Source organism: Echinops telfairi, unplaced genomic scaffold, assembly GCF_000313985.2.
Source record: "Echinops telfairi isolate 266 unplaced genomic scaffold, ASM31398v2 ScPeMD7_7420;HRSCAF=8458, whole genome shotgun sequence".
In the NCBI taxonomy this organism is placed as follows: Eukaryota; Metazoa; Chordata; class Mammalia; order Afrosoricida; family Tenrecidae; genus Echinops; species Echinops telfairi.
This window is the reverse complement of record NW_022111320.1, coordinates 19,702,978-19,718,414: the sequence shown is the minus strand read 5'-3', so window position 1 is coordinate 19,718,414 and position 15,437 is coordinate 19,702,978. Positions and strand designations below refer to the sequence as shown.

At 56.2% G+C, this 15,437-nt stretch overlaps 2 protein-coding genes and 1 long non-coding RNA gene across 3 annotated transcripts in view; 2 read left to right on the top strand and 1 right to left on the bottom strand.

The window, feature by feature from the left end:
* ACAA1 (acetyl-CoA acyltransferase 1) overlaps positions 1-7,838 on the bottom strand; it is an 8,801-nt gene extending 963 nt beyond the window's left edge. The window contains exons 1-9 of the mRNA XM_004704074.2: positions 7,579-7,838; positions 7,293-7,386; positions 6,245-6,302; positions 4,354-4,433; positions 4,052-4,094; positions 1,994-2,092; positions 1,175-1,255; positions 432-622; positions 162-341 (exon numbers count right to left, since the gene is read on the bottom strand). Coding sequence (XP_004704131.1) covers positions 162-341; positions 432-622; positions 1,175-1,255; positions 1,994-2,092; positions 4,052-4,094; positions 4,354-4,433; positions 6,245-6,302; positions 7,293-7,386; positions 7,579-7,755 — 1,003 coding nt within the window. The 5' untranslated portion in view covers positions 7,756-7,838. The remainder of the gene's footprint in view (positions 1-161; positions 342-431; positions 623-1,174; positions 1,256-1,993; positions 2,093-4,051; positions 4,095-4,353; positions 4,434-6,244; positions 6,303-7,292; positions 7,387-7,578) is intronic.
* Positions 6,213-6,665, top strand: LOC123522516. Its single transcript, XR_006680775.1, has 2 exons — positions 6,213-6,353; positions 6,582-6,665. It is a non-coding gene; the product is annotated as an uncharacterized LOC123522516 (long non-coding RNA).
* Positions 7,839-11,216: 3,378 nt separating the features above from the next.
* On the top strand, positions 11,217-14,669 carry MYD88 (MYD88 innate immune signal transduction adaptor). Its single transcript, XM_004704076.2, has 5 exons — positions 11,217-11,544; positions 12,647-12,781; positions 13,249-13,429; positions 13,581-13,672; positions 13,904-14,669. The coding sequence occupies exons 1-5, from the start codon at positions 11,217-11,219 to the stop codon at positions 14,056-14,058; spliced, it is 891 nt and encodes a 296-aa protein (XP_004704133.1). The 3' UTR covers positions 14,059-14,669.
* Positions 14,670-15,437: the final 768 nt, after the last annotated feature.

Genomic DNA, 15,437 nt, shown 5'->3' with positions numbered 1-15,437 from the left:
TGCCGGGGTGGGATCATCACAGACTTGGGGCTAGGGTGCTGGCCTGTCCCACTCTACCCTGCAGCGCACTCAAGGCCACCCTAGCATCTGTCCCCACCCCACAGCAACGCATGCAAAACAGGAGAGGGACCCAGGTAGAAGGTATGAAGGTGCCATCTCACCTGCTTTCTGCAGAGCTACAGGGATGGCATAGGCAGGACCAATGCCCATGACATCAGGTGGGACCCCGACCACCGCGTAGGACCTCAGGACCCCAAGGATGGGAAGGCCCAACTCTTCAGCCTTGGACCTTCGGGCCAGCAGGAGGGCAGCGGCCCCATCACTCACCTGGCTAGAGTTTCCTAGGGGTAAACGGCAGGGCTGAGCTGTGCTCCAGGCTCCCCAAAGAGAACACCTTATGCAACCCTGGCCCATCCGCAACCCCGCCTCACCGGCTGTGGTGGAGCCGCCCTGCTTGAAGGCAGGCTTCAGTTTGGCCAGGCCCTCCAGGGTGGTGTTGGCACGGATGCCCTCATCCTGGACCACGGTGACGCGCCTCTCGGTGCCCTTGTCGTCTCGGACCGTGGTGGTCAACGGCACAATCTCAGCCTGGAAGCAGCCCTTGCTCTGGGCTCTGGCTGCCCTGCCAGCCCCACAGACAGCTGGGTTCAGACTCCGGCCTGCGCCACCAGCCCCAGATCTTCAGGTGGGGGTCATTCCCACCCACCAAGGAGAGGAAAGGACTGGGAAGTGATGGTTCCTCTGGGTGCAGAGGGACACCTGTTCCCTCAGGAAAGCTCCTCAGGGGTTCGACCTTGCCAGTCTCAGCCTGCCCCACCCAAAGGCCTGAGCACCCGGAGTTGGGAGGCGACCGCTGGCCCAGGTGTGGGTCAGAAACTAGATGCTGGGGTCCCTGGTATTGCTGGCCCCACACACCAAACCCCAGCCAGCCAGAGAAGAGAGCCCTGGCCCCCATGAGGGCCCCAGTGACAGGGAACTGGAGGCCGAGGTAGTTAAAAGACACTCACGGTGGACAGACAATAACAGGCTATGGAGGTGCTTCCCGCCCACAGTGGCCCTGCCCTCTCCCCTAGGGGACACAGGCTTGGGAACCCTTCCCTGCCCAGCTTTCCCCTTGGGTCAGCCCCAAAGCCTCATCTGCAGTCCTTTCAACACTCAGCCCAGCATCACTCACTTCTGCTGGGAAGCCAGCGCAAAGGTATCCTGCTTCTCCCGGGAAATGCCAAACCGCTCAGCCACATTCTCCGAGGTTATCCTAGGGAACAGACACCACACAGGGTGGGATGTAGGGGCACAGATAGGGAATTGCCAGCACTAGCTCATCCTGAGGGAGAATGGCCTGCATGGGTGAAGGGCGTGTGCCGAGGTGGGTGTTTGCTGGGTTTGATGAGGGGCACAAGAAGAGATGAGTTGGCATGCAAATGGCCAGCTTCCCTGTACCTCCAGGAGATGACCCCTCCAGACAGGATCTATCTAGGCTTTCTGCTCCCCTTGGTTGGAGCCAACCCTAATCCACAGCTAGGCCTTCCAGCCACTCCCCAGAGACAGGGTCTGGCTGTGGGGGCAGCCGAGGCAGTGCCCCTCTGAGCTTCCAATCGCCTCACATCCCTGGGAGCGGCCCACACTCAGGGCCACTGCCACCGAGCTAGGACGCTGTAGATGCAGCAAACGTTTGCTTTCCCATCTGCAAATCTCCCCACTGGCAGGGCCAGTCATCAAAAGCTCCATTTCCTTCTCCACTTTCTAGGTCTTCCAAGGCTTTGGGGGTATAGCTGCCATCAGCCCTCCTAGGACAGATAGCTCCTTGGTGTGGGAATGACAGGCTGGGCCGTGGTTGGACGTTCAGAGGCCTCAGGAAATAGAAGTCATGGGCAGCATCGAGTGTCGCACCCATAAGCAGCAGGCCAGGGCTTGGCCCTGCCTCCAGAGGTGGCCAGTCCTGCTCTAGGTAGGCCCGGAGTGAGCACACCAAGCCAGGGGCGGGGGCACTCACCCCATAGGTATCAGACAGTCTCGGGCCTTCTCCTTTTCCACCAAACGCGAAGTAATGTTTCCAGGGTTCCCTCTGTCAGCCAAGGACATGGACTCCACTCTGAGGAGGGGAGGAGGAGGGGTGTGCTGCTAAGGCTCCCCAGGAATCGCTGGGTGTCTGCCAAGTGCTGGGGGGAGCCCTTAGGGAATCCAGTAGGCCATCTGGGAGCCACCAACAGATCCTTGGCCAGCAAGGCAGGGTTGGAGAGCAGGGTGCGGGGACAGAGCACTGCACAGCCCTGGGGCAGGACCAAGCTTGTCTACCCATTGCTTCTGAGCCCAAGGAAAGCCTTCCTGAGCCCTCCACTGGACATCCACAATGCCTCGTCCTCGGGAGCCCCAAGTTCAGAGTGGGGAGGAGGCACATCCTCCTGAAGGAAACATGGAGCTCTAGATCGGAGAGCAGCCTGACCTCCACAGACAAGAAGGGGCCTAAGGATGGCAGTGTGCTCAGAGGATCTGGCAGACCACAGGGCCTCTGAGAATGGCCGAGGCCGTGGGTGCCTGAGTGCTTCTACTATGGCAGTGATGCGTTCAACTCCTCCATGAACTAGAGGGCTTCGCACAGGGTCCCCCAAACGACAAGCACCCGGGCAGTGTTAGCTACTGTTACTCCACTTAATCTTCCCATTAGCTCCTACAGGGCTGAGGCAGGTGTCCCTCTCATATCGACAGGAGACACGACACAGAGGCCAAGAAGCTTCTCCACTGTCACCCAGCCAGTGGGGACTCCCTGGGCTACATCGCTTCACATGTCGGTCTCAGCACCGACCCTTAATATCTTGTCCCACGGTCCTGAACCTGTTTGGGGACTCAGACTCCCTGTAAGAAACTCCAGAAGACGCCAGTCCTCAAGGCACCCGCTGCAGGAAGGAAGACAGAAACATGAAGCAAATCAGAGGGGCAGGCTGAGCAGTGGCCCTTGCCTGGCCAAAGTTCCCACCGTGTGGTCTGAGCCACATTTACGCAAGCAAGGCCTGAGGCGGGTGATATTTCCAGCAATGCTTCCAGCTACAAAGAATAATCAAAGGAATGGAGAGGAACTCTCAGCAAGCCCAGGCTGCTCCCATTTCCAACCAGACGTCTGCCGGTCTGGGCTCAGAGCTCCCTTCCCTAGAGGCTGCCCAGGGCAGCCCCTGCGGCTGTGGACAGATGGCCTGGGTGGAAGTGACCTTGCCCCTCAGAACCCAGCCAGAAGTTTCCACCCTGGAATTACAGCAGGGGCTGAAGGAAAGGTTCCCAAACTCACTTGAAACTTTTCAGGGGGGAAAAAAAAATTGCTAAGCAACCGCCTTAGAAATGAAAAGTACTATCGTCCATACTTCACGATAAAGTGTAGGTATCTGCTTTTACAGTGGTGGGAGGAGGGGGGAGGCAGGGGAATGAACTGTATCACCCACTTGGGGAACCTGGGCCAGAGAGGCAAAATGAACGAAGAAATGCTATCATCGACCTCTGCCCTGGTTTTAGGGACCCCAAACCAGCTGCTAGCCCAGCAGCATTGCATAGAGTGCCAGCCACAGATGGAAACCCAGGTGCTGTGTGTTCTCAAGTGCCTGCCCACATTTTCTAGCCCAACAGTTTCAAGAAGGAAGTTCTTAAAGGCCAACTCCCCTTCCCTGTTCACGCTGAGATCTATGAGCCGTCGGAACCGCGCACCCAGCGAAGCTGCATTTGTAGAAACTCACTCCTAGACAGCAGCCTAGATGGGTGGAGGGGAACCCTGAAATCGTGGCTTGAGGACACACCCCAAGCCCCAAAGCAAGCTCCTGCGTGTGAGTTGGTTCCATTGAGGCTTCCAGCGACCCTGCATGACAGGGCCCGGGGCTGTACATCGCCATGAAAGCAGGCAGCCCCACCTTTCTCCCGAGGGGCACTGGTAGATGCACATGGTCAGCCTGTAGGTTAGCAGGCAAGGGCTTTAACTGCTGTGCCACCAGGGTGCCCCCCAAAACTCAGGAGACGAAAATGAGTTTCATGGTCATAGGTTGGTAAATAAGCTCTGGCAGAAAGTTCTTACCCACAGGCCATGCCAATGTCATAACATCCATTTCTGATGCCACCTGTAACAAAGCATTTCATAAACATCCTCCACCACAGGCTGTCGGTTTGGGGAGCAGTGGCATCTACCCCACCTGGATTCTCGGGGGGGCTCAGCCTCAGAGATGGAAGCCCCAGAAGGGCCCCTGACAAGGGGTGCTCCTTCTGTGGTCAGTCCTCTCCTTAATCCCCCTGCTCACCCCTTGGAGAGCAGATTTTTCAGCACACACAGGGGGCTAGGACTGAGGCCAGGCTGTGGGCCCCCACCCAGCCACAACTTACCGGCTATGCTGGCCACTGCCTGCAGCCCAGACGAACACTGTCTGTTGACAGTGGACAAAGGCACAGTCTCTGGGATGTCACTGGAAACAAGGGGAGACAGCAGTGTGAGTCCCCCCCCCCACCCCACCCCCGAGGCTCTCATGCTCCTGGTCAAGCCTCTCCCCACGTCCCCGCCTGCAACCCTGTCACACTCCAAACCAGCTCTGCGCAGATCCCAGCTCTGAGAGCACTCGCTCTCCAGGACCCAGAAGTACACGCCATCCTGTGAATGAATCTCCCTACCAAGGTCAACCCAGCCCCAAGGCTAGGAAGGTGATTTGCACCATAGGGATCCTTTACTCTCTCCCCTTCGGAGATTCAAGAATGAAAAACATCCCCCCAAAGTATAGAGAGCAGGGCTTGTTGCTGGAACAGAGCAACAGAACTATCTAATGCTATGAGGCCAAAGAGCACCCCCGCCCCTCAGCTACTGGGTTTTGACCCAATTCTCTGCATCAGCCTGTTCCCACCTGGATGAAGAGCCCTGATGGGTGGGTATCCTGGTGGGTATCCGCCCCCACACCCTGCCCCTCACACTGGTACCAGTCCTGGGAGCTGCTGGGGGCTGCCCTACCCATGTAACCTGCCTGGCCAAAGGAGCCCTGGAGAAATCTGGGTGCTCGGCACTCCTCCCCATCGGGCCCTTGGCCATAGAACCTCAGGGGTGTCAGCGCCCTGGTGACTCTGTTGTGCTGCCAGCCTTGGGAGCCCTTGGTCTCGTGCCCCAGACAGAGTTGCGGAGTCAGCCTCAGGTGGACAGCCTCCTGGGCTGTGCGGCCTGGCCAGCCCTTCCCATGTCTCCCAGCTCCCTCCTTCCTAGTTAGCACCTTTCCCCCAACCCACCCAACAACGGTCACTAAGCATCCCCCTCCCCAGGGGTGCCAACATACACTCAGGGCTGCCCCTACCCTGCGGCAGACCAACCAACACAGAGAAAATGAATCACCCGGCAGGGTCTGGACGAAGGGAAGACCACAATGGCCTGTCACCAGGCGGCACATGGCTACCTAGCAGAGAGGAAGGGGCTTTCATGTGAAGACCGGGGACTCCAGGAAGTCAGGACAGAACACTAACGATATGTTTGGATAAGATTTACTAAGGGCATAGACGAAGTGGGGGCACTCGGGGGGAGAGGGTAGTGGGAACCTAATGATGAGGGTGGGGAGCGCAGCAGGCAGTCAGAGCTGGTAAAGAGCTAGGTGAGACCAGAAAGAAAGTCTAGATAGAACCAGAATATGGGAGACCTTGAACGGCTGGTTAAGAAGCCTGAATCTCTCACAGCTTTTAGAACACTGTTTTGGTTTTTCTGTTCCTTCATGAGCCAGCGTTCCTATTCTTTCTTCTCCATGATGCTGGAAGTAGAAGGCTAGGTGTCTCTTAAGTCTGCACAAGAAAAGAATGCAGTCCCCCAACCTGACCACTATTATAAGGGCAAGGTCACCAGGACTGTTAGAGCGCTCCCCCCACCCCTACCCCTGCTTGTCCTGTCCCCAGGTCCCGGCTGATGGGATGTGCCTAAAGATCACAGCTTGAAAAATCAAGAGAAAAAAATGTCAAAGTCCTCTTCAGCAAACCTATGAGGTTAATGGCCTGCAGAGAACAAGGTCCGCTTGGAGCAGCCAAAGCTACAGGCTGACTGGCTAAACCCAGCATCACAGGAGCTTTGGCTCCAGCCCCAAGCACCCTGTGTGCCCTGGCTCAGGGCCTAGGAACACAGAAAGTAGGGGAAAGGTTGAGTCCAGCCCAGAGTGATCCTGAAGACCCTGTTTCCTCCCCCACCCACAAGCTGCGCTCCCTGACCTCCCATCAAGAGTGAAGTGAGCAGTCCAGAGCTAGAACTAGAGAAGTTTACCTCAGAAACTGAGCAATTCGAGCCATGATTGCCCCGGCCCCTGGCTGAAGCACATTTCCTGTGGACAACAAACCTTTATTCAGTGGCAGACCACATGCTGAGAACCAAGGTACTGCTGTGACCACTAAAGAAGGGGGCCATGGTGGGGGGTGGCATTTCAAATCTGTCTTCAGGCTTGGGTAGGCTCACTGGAGACTCGAATTTCAGGGGCCCCGGAACCTGGGCAAGCTACTAGCAGGCAGCAGCTTCTCCTGGCTTGAAGGCTCCCAGCTCACCTACCCACCCACCTTGCTGCTTCAAATCAGGGCAGACTGACCCAGTGTCCTGCCTCTTCCAGGTGACACCCAGGACTTCACGGAAAGAATGCAACACTTGCCAAATAACAGAACTTGTCCAGTGAGGAAATGGCTTTCTGAAACCATACCTCCCGGGCCCACAGGTGGTGCTGTGTCAGTGATTCTGATTTGGGGTGGCCCCTGTTTTTCTGAGGCTAGTCATGTGTTATGCTGCTTTATTGAGGTCAAAGGTGGGGAAAGGGTTGGAGGGGAAGGTCAGATCCTAGCTTTGCTGTGAATTTCCAAGGTCTCCGTTTCTCCACCTGTCGCCTTCCTGTTGTAACGAGCGTGCTCTGTGGGTGAGGCATTTGGCTGCTAACTACAAGGTGGAAGGTTCGAACACACTAGGGAGAAAGACGAGGTGGTGTGCCACCGTAGAGATCTGCGGTCTCAGAAATCCACCCTATGGACAGAGTACAGGGCAGACCACTGGTCTGCCTGCTAGTGTCCAGACTCGGTCTTTCAAGCCAATGGCACTTGGGATCTCCGCTTTATAGCAAACTTATCAGACACAATGTGCCTGCGGGACAGCCAGAATGGGCGGGTGGGGTGGGGAGGAGGCTGTGAAGTCTGGCTCTACAAAGGTGGTTTAATGAAACTGTGCAGTACACCCCGATGTTCCCCACCGTGAAAGCACGGGCGTGGGAAGTGCGAGAGCAGGGCGTTGAGAAACAGGGAGGCGGCACTGGCCAGCCCCAGGGTGGCGCGCTCACCCACACAGATGTCCCCCAGCTCCGCGGGTCTCAGCTTGACGTCCTGGAGCACAGCGGTCATGACAGCGGAGAGAAGCTCATCCGGGGTGGTGTCCTGCGGTGGGAAGCGCGGTGACCCCCCCAGCACACGGTGCACGGGGTCAGAGGTCCCTCTCCCCAAACCTTACCCCAGGGTGGCACAGAGCAGGCACTACTCCAGGGCAGAGCGACTTGGACCAAACGACACCCCCCCCCCACCCCGCCCTGGCCTCCTCACCCCCCCAAAGCCAAGACCGAGGGGGCGTACCTTAAAGCCACCGCGGGCCCCTCGGCCAATGGCGGTGCGCCGTCCATGTACCACAACCACATCTCCGGCCGAGGCCTGAGGGGCGGCGCTCAAGCAGCTTGCAGCTTGCAGCGCAGGTACCGCGTCCGAATCGGGCTGGCCCTTCAGGTGGCCCAGCACCACTTGCAGCCTCCGCATCGCGTCGCACCGCCGCTTAGACAAGTCACAACGCTCTGCACACAACGTCGAAACAGACTACGACCCGCGCAGGCGCAGATCTTCAGCCACCAAAACAGCCTCGCTCCACGGACACGACCTTTACTCCCGGAGCCCCGCCCATCTCCCACCGTAGCCAACCAGCGCGCCGTAGTACCGCTCTTCCCACTTAAGCCCCGCCTGCTGTAACCTACTACCACCAACCAGGAGCTGTACTCTCCTGAAGCTCCGCCCACGCACGCAGACCAGAAAGGTTTTTTTTTCCTCCCTCTTCAAGCCCATCCTTTCGCGGAAAGTCAGACCGTGTCCTAGGAGCCTTTGCAGGACGTCTTGACGCGTCTGCTACGGGAAGGCGGGCCCGCCTAGAGCCGCCCACGGCTGGGAGCAGAAGGAGGGGCACTTTGCTTTCAAAACCGCCCTAAGGTCGCCGGCATCAAAGTTGAAGGAACAAACTAAGTCTGTGGAAAGTGTTTCGACCAAACTGAAGGGATATGGGGTTCCGGGGCTAGGGTGGTATGACAAGCTTCCTAACTGAAGAGGGAGCATCACACACTTATTTTTACCAAGTTCACACTCACTTGAAATGCCAAGTTTGTTTTTGTTAGATGCCATCAAGTCAACTCCGAATCTGCAGCGACCGGTCCTGTGCCATCCTCACAATTGTGAAGTGTGAGCCCATTGCTACAACCACTGTGTCAATCCATCTTGTCCAAGGTCTTCTTTTTCCCGGTTGCTCTACTTCACCACGCATGATAGCCTTTCCCAGACACTGGTCTCTCCTGATAACAAGTCCGAAGTACAGGGAGATGAAGTCTGGTCATACTCGCTTTCGAGGAGCCTTCTGGCTGTACTTCTTCCAGGACAGATCTGTTTGTTCTTTTGGCAGTCCCTGGTACTCTCAAGAGTCTTCGCCAGCACCGTCACTCAAATGCATCGCGTCTTCTTTGCTCTTCCTTATTCAATGCCAAGCATATGATGTGACTTAAAACACCATAACTTGAATCAGGGGCACCTCAGTCCTCAAAGTGACATCCTTGCGCTTCAGCACTTTAAACAGGCCTTGTGTAACTGATTTGTCCAATGCAATACATAGTCTCATTTATTGACTACTGCTTCCACGGGCATTGGCTGTGGATCTAAGCAAAATTAAATCCTTGACCACATCTATTTTTTCCCGTTTATCATGACGTTGTCTAATGGCCCCATCACGAGAAGTTTGGCTTTCTGCACATTGATTTACAATCCATACTGAAGGCTGCAGTCTTTAATTTTCATCAGGAAATGCTTAAAGTTCTCACTTTTAACAGCAAGGTTGTGTCATTTGCAGGGTGTTAGTAAGCCTTCCTCCAATTCTGATCCCACATTCTTCTTCATACCTTCATACCAGCTTCTCCCATTTTTGTTTCGATACACAGACTAAATAGGGATGGTGAAAGGGTACAACCCTGACACGCACCGTTCCTGAATTTAAACCAGGTAGTGTTTCCTTGTTCTGTTTGAACGGCTGTCTCTTGATCTATAAACAGGTTCCAACCCAAACCAAACTCACTACCGTGGAGACAAAAGCCCTGTCTGTCTCCCATGAAGCGGCTGCTGGTTTTGAACTGCTGACTTCATGGACTGCAGCTCAGCTCGTAAACACTATGCCACCAGGGCTCCACTATATACAGGTTCCACAGGAACACAATGAAAACTAAAACACCAAAAGCCCAACTCATTGCCATTGAGTCAATGATGACTCATAGCAACCTTCTGTGGGTTTCCAAGACTGGAACTGTCCGTGGGAACCGAAAGCCCAGACTTTCGCCCTCGGAGTTACTGGTGATTTCGAACTGCCAGCCATGCGGACAGCAGTTCTGAAAGTCCCATTCTTCTCAATACTATACACAGTTTGTTATGATCCACAGTGCCCAATGCCTTTTTATAATCAATAAAATATCTTTCTGGTGTTCTCTGTTTTCAGCCAAGATCCATCTGACACCCGAAACTAGTCAGCCAGAGATCTTACAGATGTCTTGGCATAGCCAGGGGCCTGCTGCCAGCGCTTTATCTGCTCGTAGAAACAGTTCAGTTGGTATTGTGGCAGGGCCAGCGCCTTGGTTTCCCTGTCTTCAGGGCAGCTTGGACTTCTTCCTTCAGTAGCCTTGGTTCTTGCGCATATGCTACCTCTTGAACTGCTTCAAGGTCCACCAGCTCTTTTTGACACAGTGACTGTGCGGATTCCTTCCATATTCTTTTGATGCTCCTGCACCATTTCATGTTTTACCCATCGTATCTTTTACATTGCACGCTGAAGCTTGACTTTGTTTTCCTTCAGTTCTTTCAGCTTGACATCTTCTGAGCATGTCCTTCCTTTTTTTGTTTTATAGCCTCGGTTCTTTGCACATTAGAATATTTTACTTTGTCCTTTTGAGCTGCCTTTTCACATTTTCTATTGAGCTCTTGTAGGTCATCATGCCTTCCTTTAGCTGCCCCAAGTTCAAGAGTAAGTTTTAGAGTCTCTTCTGACATCATATCGATCTTTTCGTTCCCGGTTTTTAAGTGGACCTTTTGCTTTCTTCATGTCTGATGTTCTTGATGCCCTTCTGCAGTTCACCAGGTCTTCTGCCCTTCGTGTTGAATGCGTTATATCTAGTCTTCAGTGGTTCTCAAAATTCAGGTGGGACTGTGGACTTGTGTCCCTACTGGGCTGATCTCCCCAGGGGCAGAACAGCCCCCTGTATTCCCAGAGTCTGCAAACTACTGACACTTAGTAGGTGCTCAATAAATATCTGTTAAATGACTAAGAAAATCAAGGCTCCCCAGTTCAGGATTATGCCTTCCCTAACTCTCAGAAAAAGCAAGGCAAAATGCCTTCTTTGATGCTCAAAGCCTAGGCCCTCTGAGACCCAGGAGGGCTACTAGGTTTACACAGAAGTAAGGCGCTCTGTGAGGCCCAGCCCCACAGTTTTAAGGTCCTGAGGCCTGACAACCATGTCCAGTCTCACCTCCACCTCTACGCACACAAATGTGTCTCCCTATACTCCCACCACCAGCACTGTGAATTCCCCATAGAGTTCCCCACGCAGACCCGGCGCCTTGCCCCACCCATCTATCATGAACCCCTCTATCAGATCCCAAGGGCATGGCCCCTGTTCTGTTCATTCCCCGCCCCCTGCTAAGGAAAGTTCTTTTCCTGGGAGGGCAGAGCCTTCGAGCTCCCAGATCCCTGGGGAGAGCTCCCTGTTCACACATTGCAAGAGCCACCCCGCTGGCTGTCCGGCCTCTACCCCCCTAAATCTTTATGCGCACAGAGGAGGAGCGCCCCGCCTCCCCTCCCGCTGACCGGCGGGCGGCGCTTCTGAGAAATCGAAAGCTGGGGTGGAGCGTTCCGAAGGAGGAAGCGCCAGACGGACAGACAGCTCCGGCGGACGCAGCTCCGCCACGGCGCCCGGCGGCCCACCATGGCTGCGGCAGGGCCCGGCGCTGGGTGCTCGCCCGCCGCCCCCAGCGTCTCCTCGGTGCCCCTGGCCGCGCTCAACGTGCGCGTGCGGCGCCGCCTGTCGCTGTTTCTAAACGCGCAGTCGCTGGTGGCCGCCGACTGGACGGCGCTGGCCGAGGAGCTGGGCTTCGAGTACCTGGAGATCCGGCAGCTGCAGGCGTACCCCAACCCCACCGGGCGCCTGCTGGACGACTGGCAGGGCCGCCCCGACGCCTCCGTGGGCCGCCTGCTCGAGCTGCTGGCCAAGCTTGGCCGCCGAGACGTCCTGGAAGAGCTGGGACCTAGCATAGGTGAGGACGCCCTGTCCTGGCTCTGCGCCCGCGTGGGGCGTGGGAGCAGGGGGTGTATGTGAATGGGGGGGCAGCCTCCAGCCACACCTGGGGGGCTCTTGTTTCGTGGCTGCGGGGCTGAAGGCAGCGGGTGAAGAGGAACTGCGCAGGAAGGCAGTTCCCTTTTTCAATATCCGGACATGATGGGGACGGAGAAAGGGGGTGAAAGGCGAGCGAGGCAGGGAATAGCTTAGGCCCTTAGCGCCAGACGTCTGATTCAAGGGGTCAGGAAAGTTGAGATGGGGCAGTAGAGTAGGTAAGGGTAGCTGACTAGCTTGGAAGTCAGTTCAGGTGAGGTTAGGTGAGGCTCCAGGGCCCACAGGTAGGCCACTGCATCTCCTGGTTAACTCGCTCCCGATCCCCCCTTCGGCCCCCCCCTGTGGGCCCCCCTGAGTTGAATCTGACTCATAGTGACGCTAAGGGCAGGGGAGTACTGTACTGTCGCTTTGCGTTTCCGAGGACAGGAGCAGAAAGCCTCATCTTTCTCTGGGGAAGGAGTAGCTATTGGGTTTGAACCATTGACCTCTCTCTTAGCAGCCCAACCCCTTACCCACTCCTTTACCAGGGCTCCTTACTCACATCGGTGAGGAGCCACGGGAGTGTTAGCAGTTCAGTTGCTCATTGCAAGATCAGTCGTTCGAAATCACCAGCCTCTCTGGTGGAGAAAGCCGGGCCTCTCTACTCCTGTAAAGATATATCGTCTGGAGAAACCCACAGGGACAGTTAATTCTCTCCTGCCCTTTCGGATCTTAGTTGGCATCGACTCAATGGCAAGAAGTTTAGGTGTGTGTGTGTGTGTGTGTGTGTGTGTGTGTGTTTTGGGGGCTTTTTTTGGAGGGTCCTAGAATGAAGAGACTCTGGTGCCATTCTCAGGGCTCCTGGGAAGGGGAAGAGGAACAAACAGATGATAGAGACCCAGACCCAGGAGTTAGTGGCTAACGAGGTCGCCAAGACTTTTCTTTGGGAAGATCACAGCCAGGTACCAGCAGGGACTGGATCCTGCCAGTCAGGAGAGGGTTGGGCATCTCTGGGGAACCTGCCATGCCCCTTCTCTGCCCCACAGAGGAGGATTGCCAGAAATACCTGCTGAAGCAGCAGGAGGCGGAGTCTGAGAAGCCCTTGCAGGTGGCTGCTGTAGACAGCAGTGTCCCACGGACAGCAAAGCTCACTGGCATCACCACGCTCGATGACCCCCTAGGTAAGGACCCAATCAGGGCAGTGTTGAATTCAGAGCAGCGGCATCCTCAGGAGGGTGTGGTGAGTGGGGACCACGTGGGGTGCCAGGGTCGGAGGGGTGAAACTAAAACACCTACGAAAGTTTTATGTTGTGTTTCAGCAGAAATATGTTATTTTCAATAAAAAGACCCTTGGAGCGGGGAGGGGGCTAAAGTGGGTGGGTGTGTGTGAAAGGGAGACGATGTCAAGGAGTCCCTGTGGAAAAAAGAATGTTTGGAAACTGATGGTGGTAGCAATTGTGCAATTGGCCTGATTGGGGGGTGTTGTGTGGAGGGGCCCTCAGTGTTTTCCTCTGCTGGGACAGGTACTTTCTCTGAATAGTGTCATCTCAGGATGAATGGAGGGCCCAGGGCCAGAGTGGCCTGCTCTGGGCTCCTCCCTTGCGCCCCCTTTGGAGCCCTGCCCACCACCTTTGTGCTCTGTCCCCAGGGCAAATGCCCGAGCGCTTTGACGCCTTCATCTGCTACTGCCCCAGCGACATCCAGTTTGTGCAGGAGATGATCCAGCAGCTGGAGCAGACCAACTACCGGCTAAAGTTGTGCGTGTCTGACCGAGATGTCCTGCCTGGCACCTGCGTCTGGTCCATCGCCAGCGAGCTCATTGAGAAGAGGTTGGCTGGGGGTGAGCGGGTGGGTGCATGCAGCCCTGCCCAGGGAACCTTATGCTGGGCATCCAGCCTGGCCCTGGAGGTGTCACCGTGGGGGCGGGGACTGTGCCGAGCTCATGGCTACGGGACCTACAGCCTGCCCCTTCTCCCTTAGGTGTCGCCGGATGGTGGTGGTTGTCTCTGACGATTACCTACAGAGCAACGAATGTGACTTTCAGACCAAGTTTGCGCTCAGTCTCTGTCCAGGTAAATTCAGCCTAGTTCCGCCTGAATGCCAGTTGTCTTTCTCCTGGCAAGGTGGGCAGGATGCCAGGCTTTTCTCATGGGGCACTATGGATGCCACCTCAAGGAAGCCCCGCACACCCACGTGTGTGGGCCTCGGGTGAATGGGTGCTAGGGGTGCCTGATCAGAGGAGGGCTGGTACCTCCCCTGTGAAACTAGGGCTCGATGCCAGCACAGTGCCCATTGCCTTCCAGGCGCCCACCAAAAGCGGCTGATTCCCATCAAGTACAAGGCGATGAAGAAGGAGTTTCCCAGCATCCTGCGGTTCATCACTGTCTGCGACTACACTAACCCCTGCACCAAGTCCTGGTTCTGGAACCGCCTCGCCAAAGCCTTGTCCCTGCCCTGAAGATTGCCCTGGGAGCCTGGGTGGATGTGCGTCTGTCTGCAGTCTGTCGGTGTACATCTGCCCCTGCCTCCTGTTGCTGCTGCAGGGGAAACGTGAGCCCCACTTGCCTCAGGATTCCTGGGCTTGCCAACTCCCAGGCACTTCTGCAGCCTCAGCGTGCGGCCCACACACTTCCTGACCTGCACAGTGCCAGTGGCCCTGAGCCGTGTGCCCATCGGCAGGATGACCAGCCAGGACAGTGGAGGACAGAACCACTTGGGACCAAGAGCAGGACCAGAGGAACTAGCTCTTCAGCCGCAGTTTCCCCACCCGGAAACTCAGTAGAATGAAGGAGAGCAGGCCATCTCTGTGTTTGCAGCACTGTGTAGGAAACGGTGAAGTGTTGGTGGGGGCTCCCAGGGAAGCAGGCTTTGCTGACACGGAGCTGGGCATCTACTGATGTTTCAGTGCCTGAGGAACACCTCACTTCTTAACACCCCCGTCCCCTGATGATGGCATACCTCAGCCCAGAACCAGGAGGTCCTGCCTTGAGCCTGATTCCCACCAGACCCTGTCTCTCCCCTGCCTCAGTGAACCGCCCAGAATTGGTCCACCCCCACCCCACCCCACCCCACCCCCCGCCCCCCGCAGCCACAAGCACTAAGGCCACGGGAACTCTTCGGGCTGCCTCTGGACTGGAACCATGGAGATGCCCGGTCAGGGTCTTGGCTCTGTGGGGCCTGAGAGGAGATCCTGGCCTCTGGCATATCCTGTTGGGGTGGATTCTACGCCTGGGTCCTCATGGCCATGTGCACAGAAAACCTTCCTGGACCACCCGCAGAGAGCTTTCAGACCAACTTTCTCTCCCTTGATTGCCGTCCAGCCAACAGCCACGCCAGAGCCTGCTGCCCCGAAGATGTGGGCTCCCAGGTGCATACAAGCGGACTCCCCTCCACACGCACTTTTCCCTGAGCAGGGTGATGACGAGGAATCACTATGTAAAATGCTCCACCCTCGTGCCAGGCCACTCATCCTCCTGGACTCAGGGGGGACACTCTACTCCTTTCTTCTCCCTCCATGACCTCCTTGTCTTTGGTCCCTGCTCTAAGGGAAGGAACCCATAGATCAGCATTTATACCTTCAACAAAGCACAGAGCGAGGGGACGCAGTGCCCAAAGTCACACAGCAGTTCAACTCTGGGCACAGCTGACCGCGTGTGTCCCTTCTCCCAGGGGAGGGTGCAGGTCCCCTCAGCCTCTCCTGATCTCAGGTCTCTAAGCCCATTTGCAACTTGCTTGGCTGTTTTCGGCCTGCAGCCAGGGCTGGGGTAAAGAGCCTTCCCTTGGCCTCTTCCCTTTGAAAGAACTCCGGTCTTGGGAAAGCACTTAGCTGCCTTGCTC

Coding starts and splice junctions, on each gene's coding strand:
- MYD88 (XM_004704076.2), top strand. CDS start 11,217: ATGGCTGCGGCAGGGCCCGGCGCTGGGTGCTCGCCCGCCGCCCCCAGC. Junction 11,545..12,646: donor AGAGCTGGGACCTAGCATAG/GTGAGGACGCCC, acceptor TCTGCCCCACAG/AGGAGGATTGCCAGAAATAC. Junction 13,430..13,580: donor AGCGAGCTCATTGAGAAGAG/GTTGGCTGGGGG, acceptor CTTCTCCCTTAG/GTGTCGCCGGATGGTGGTGG.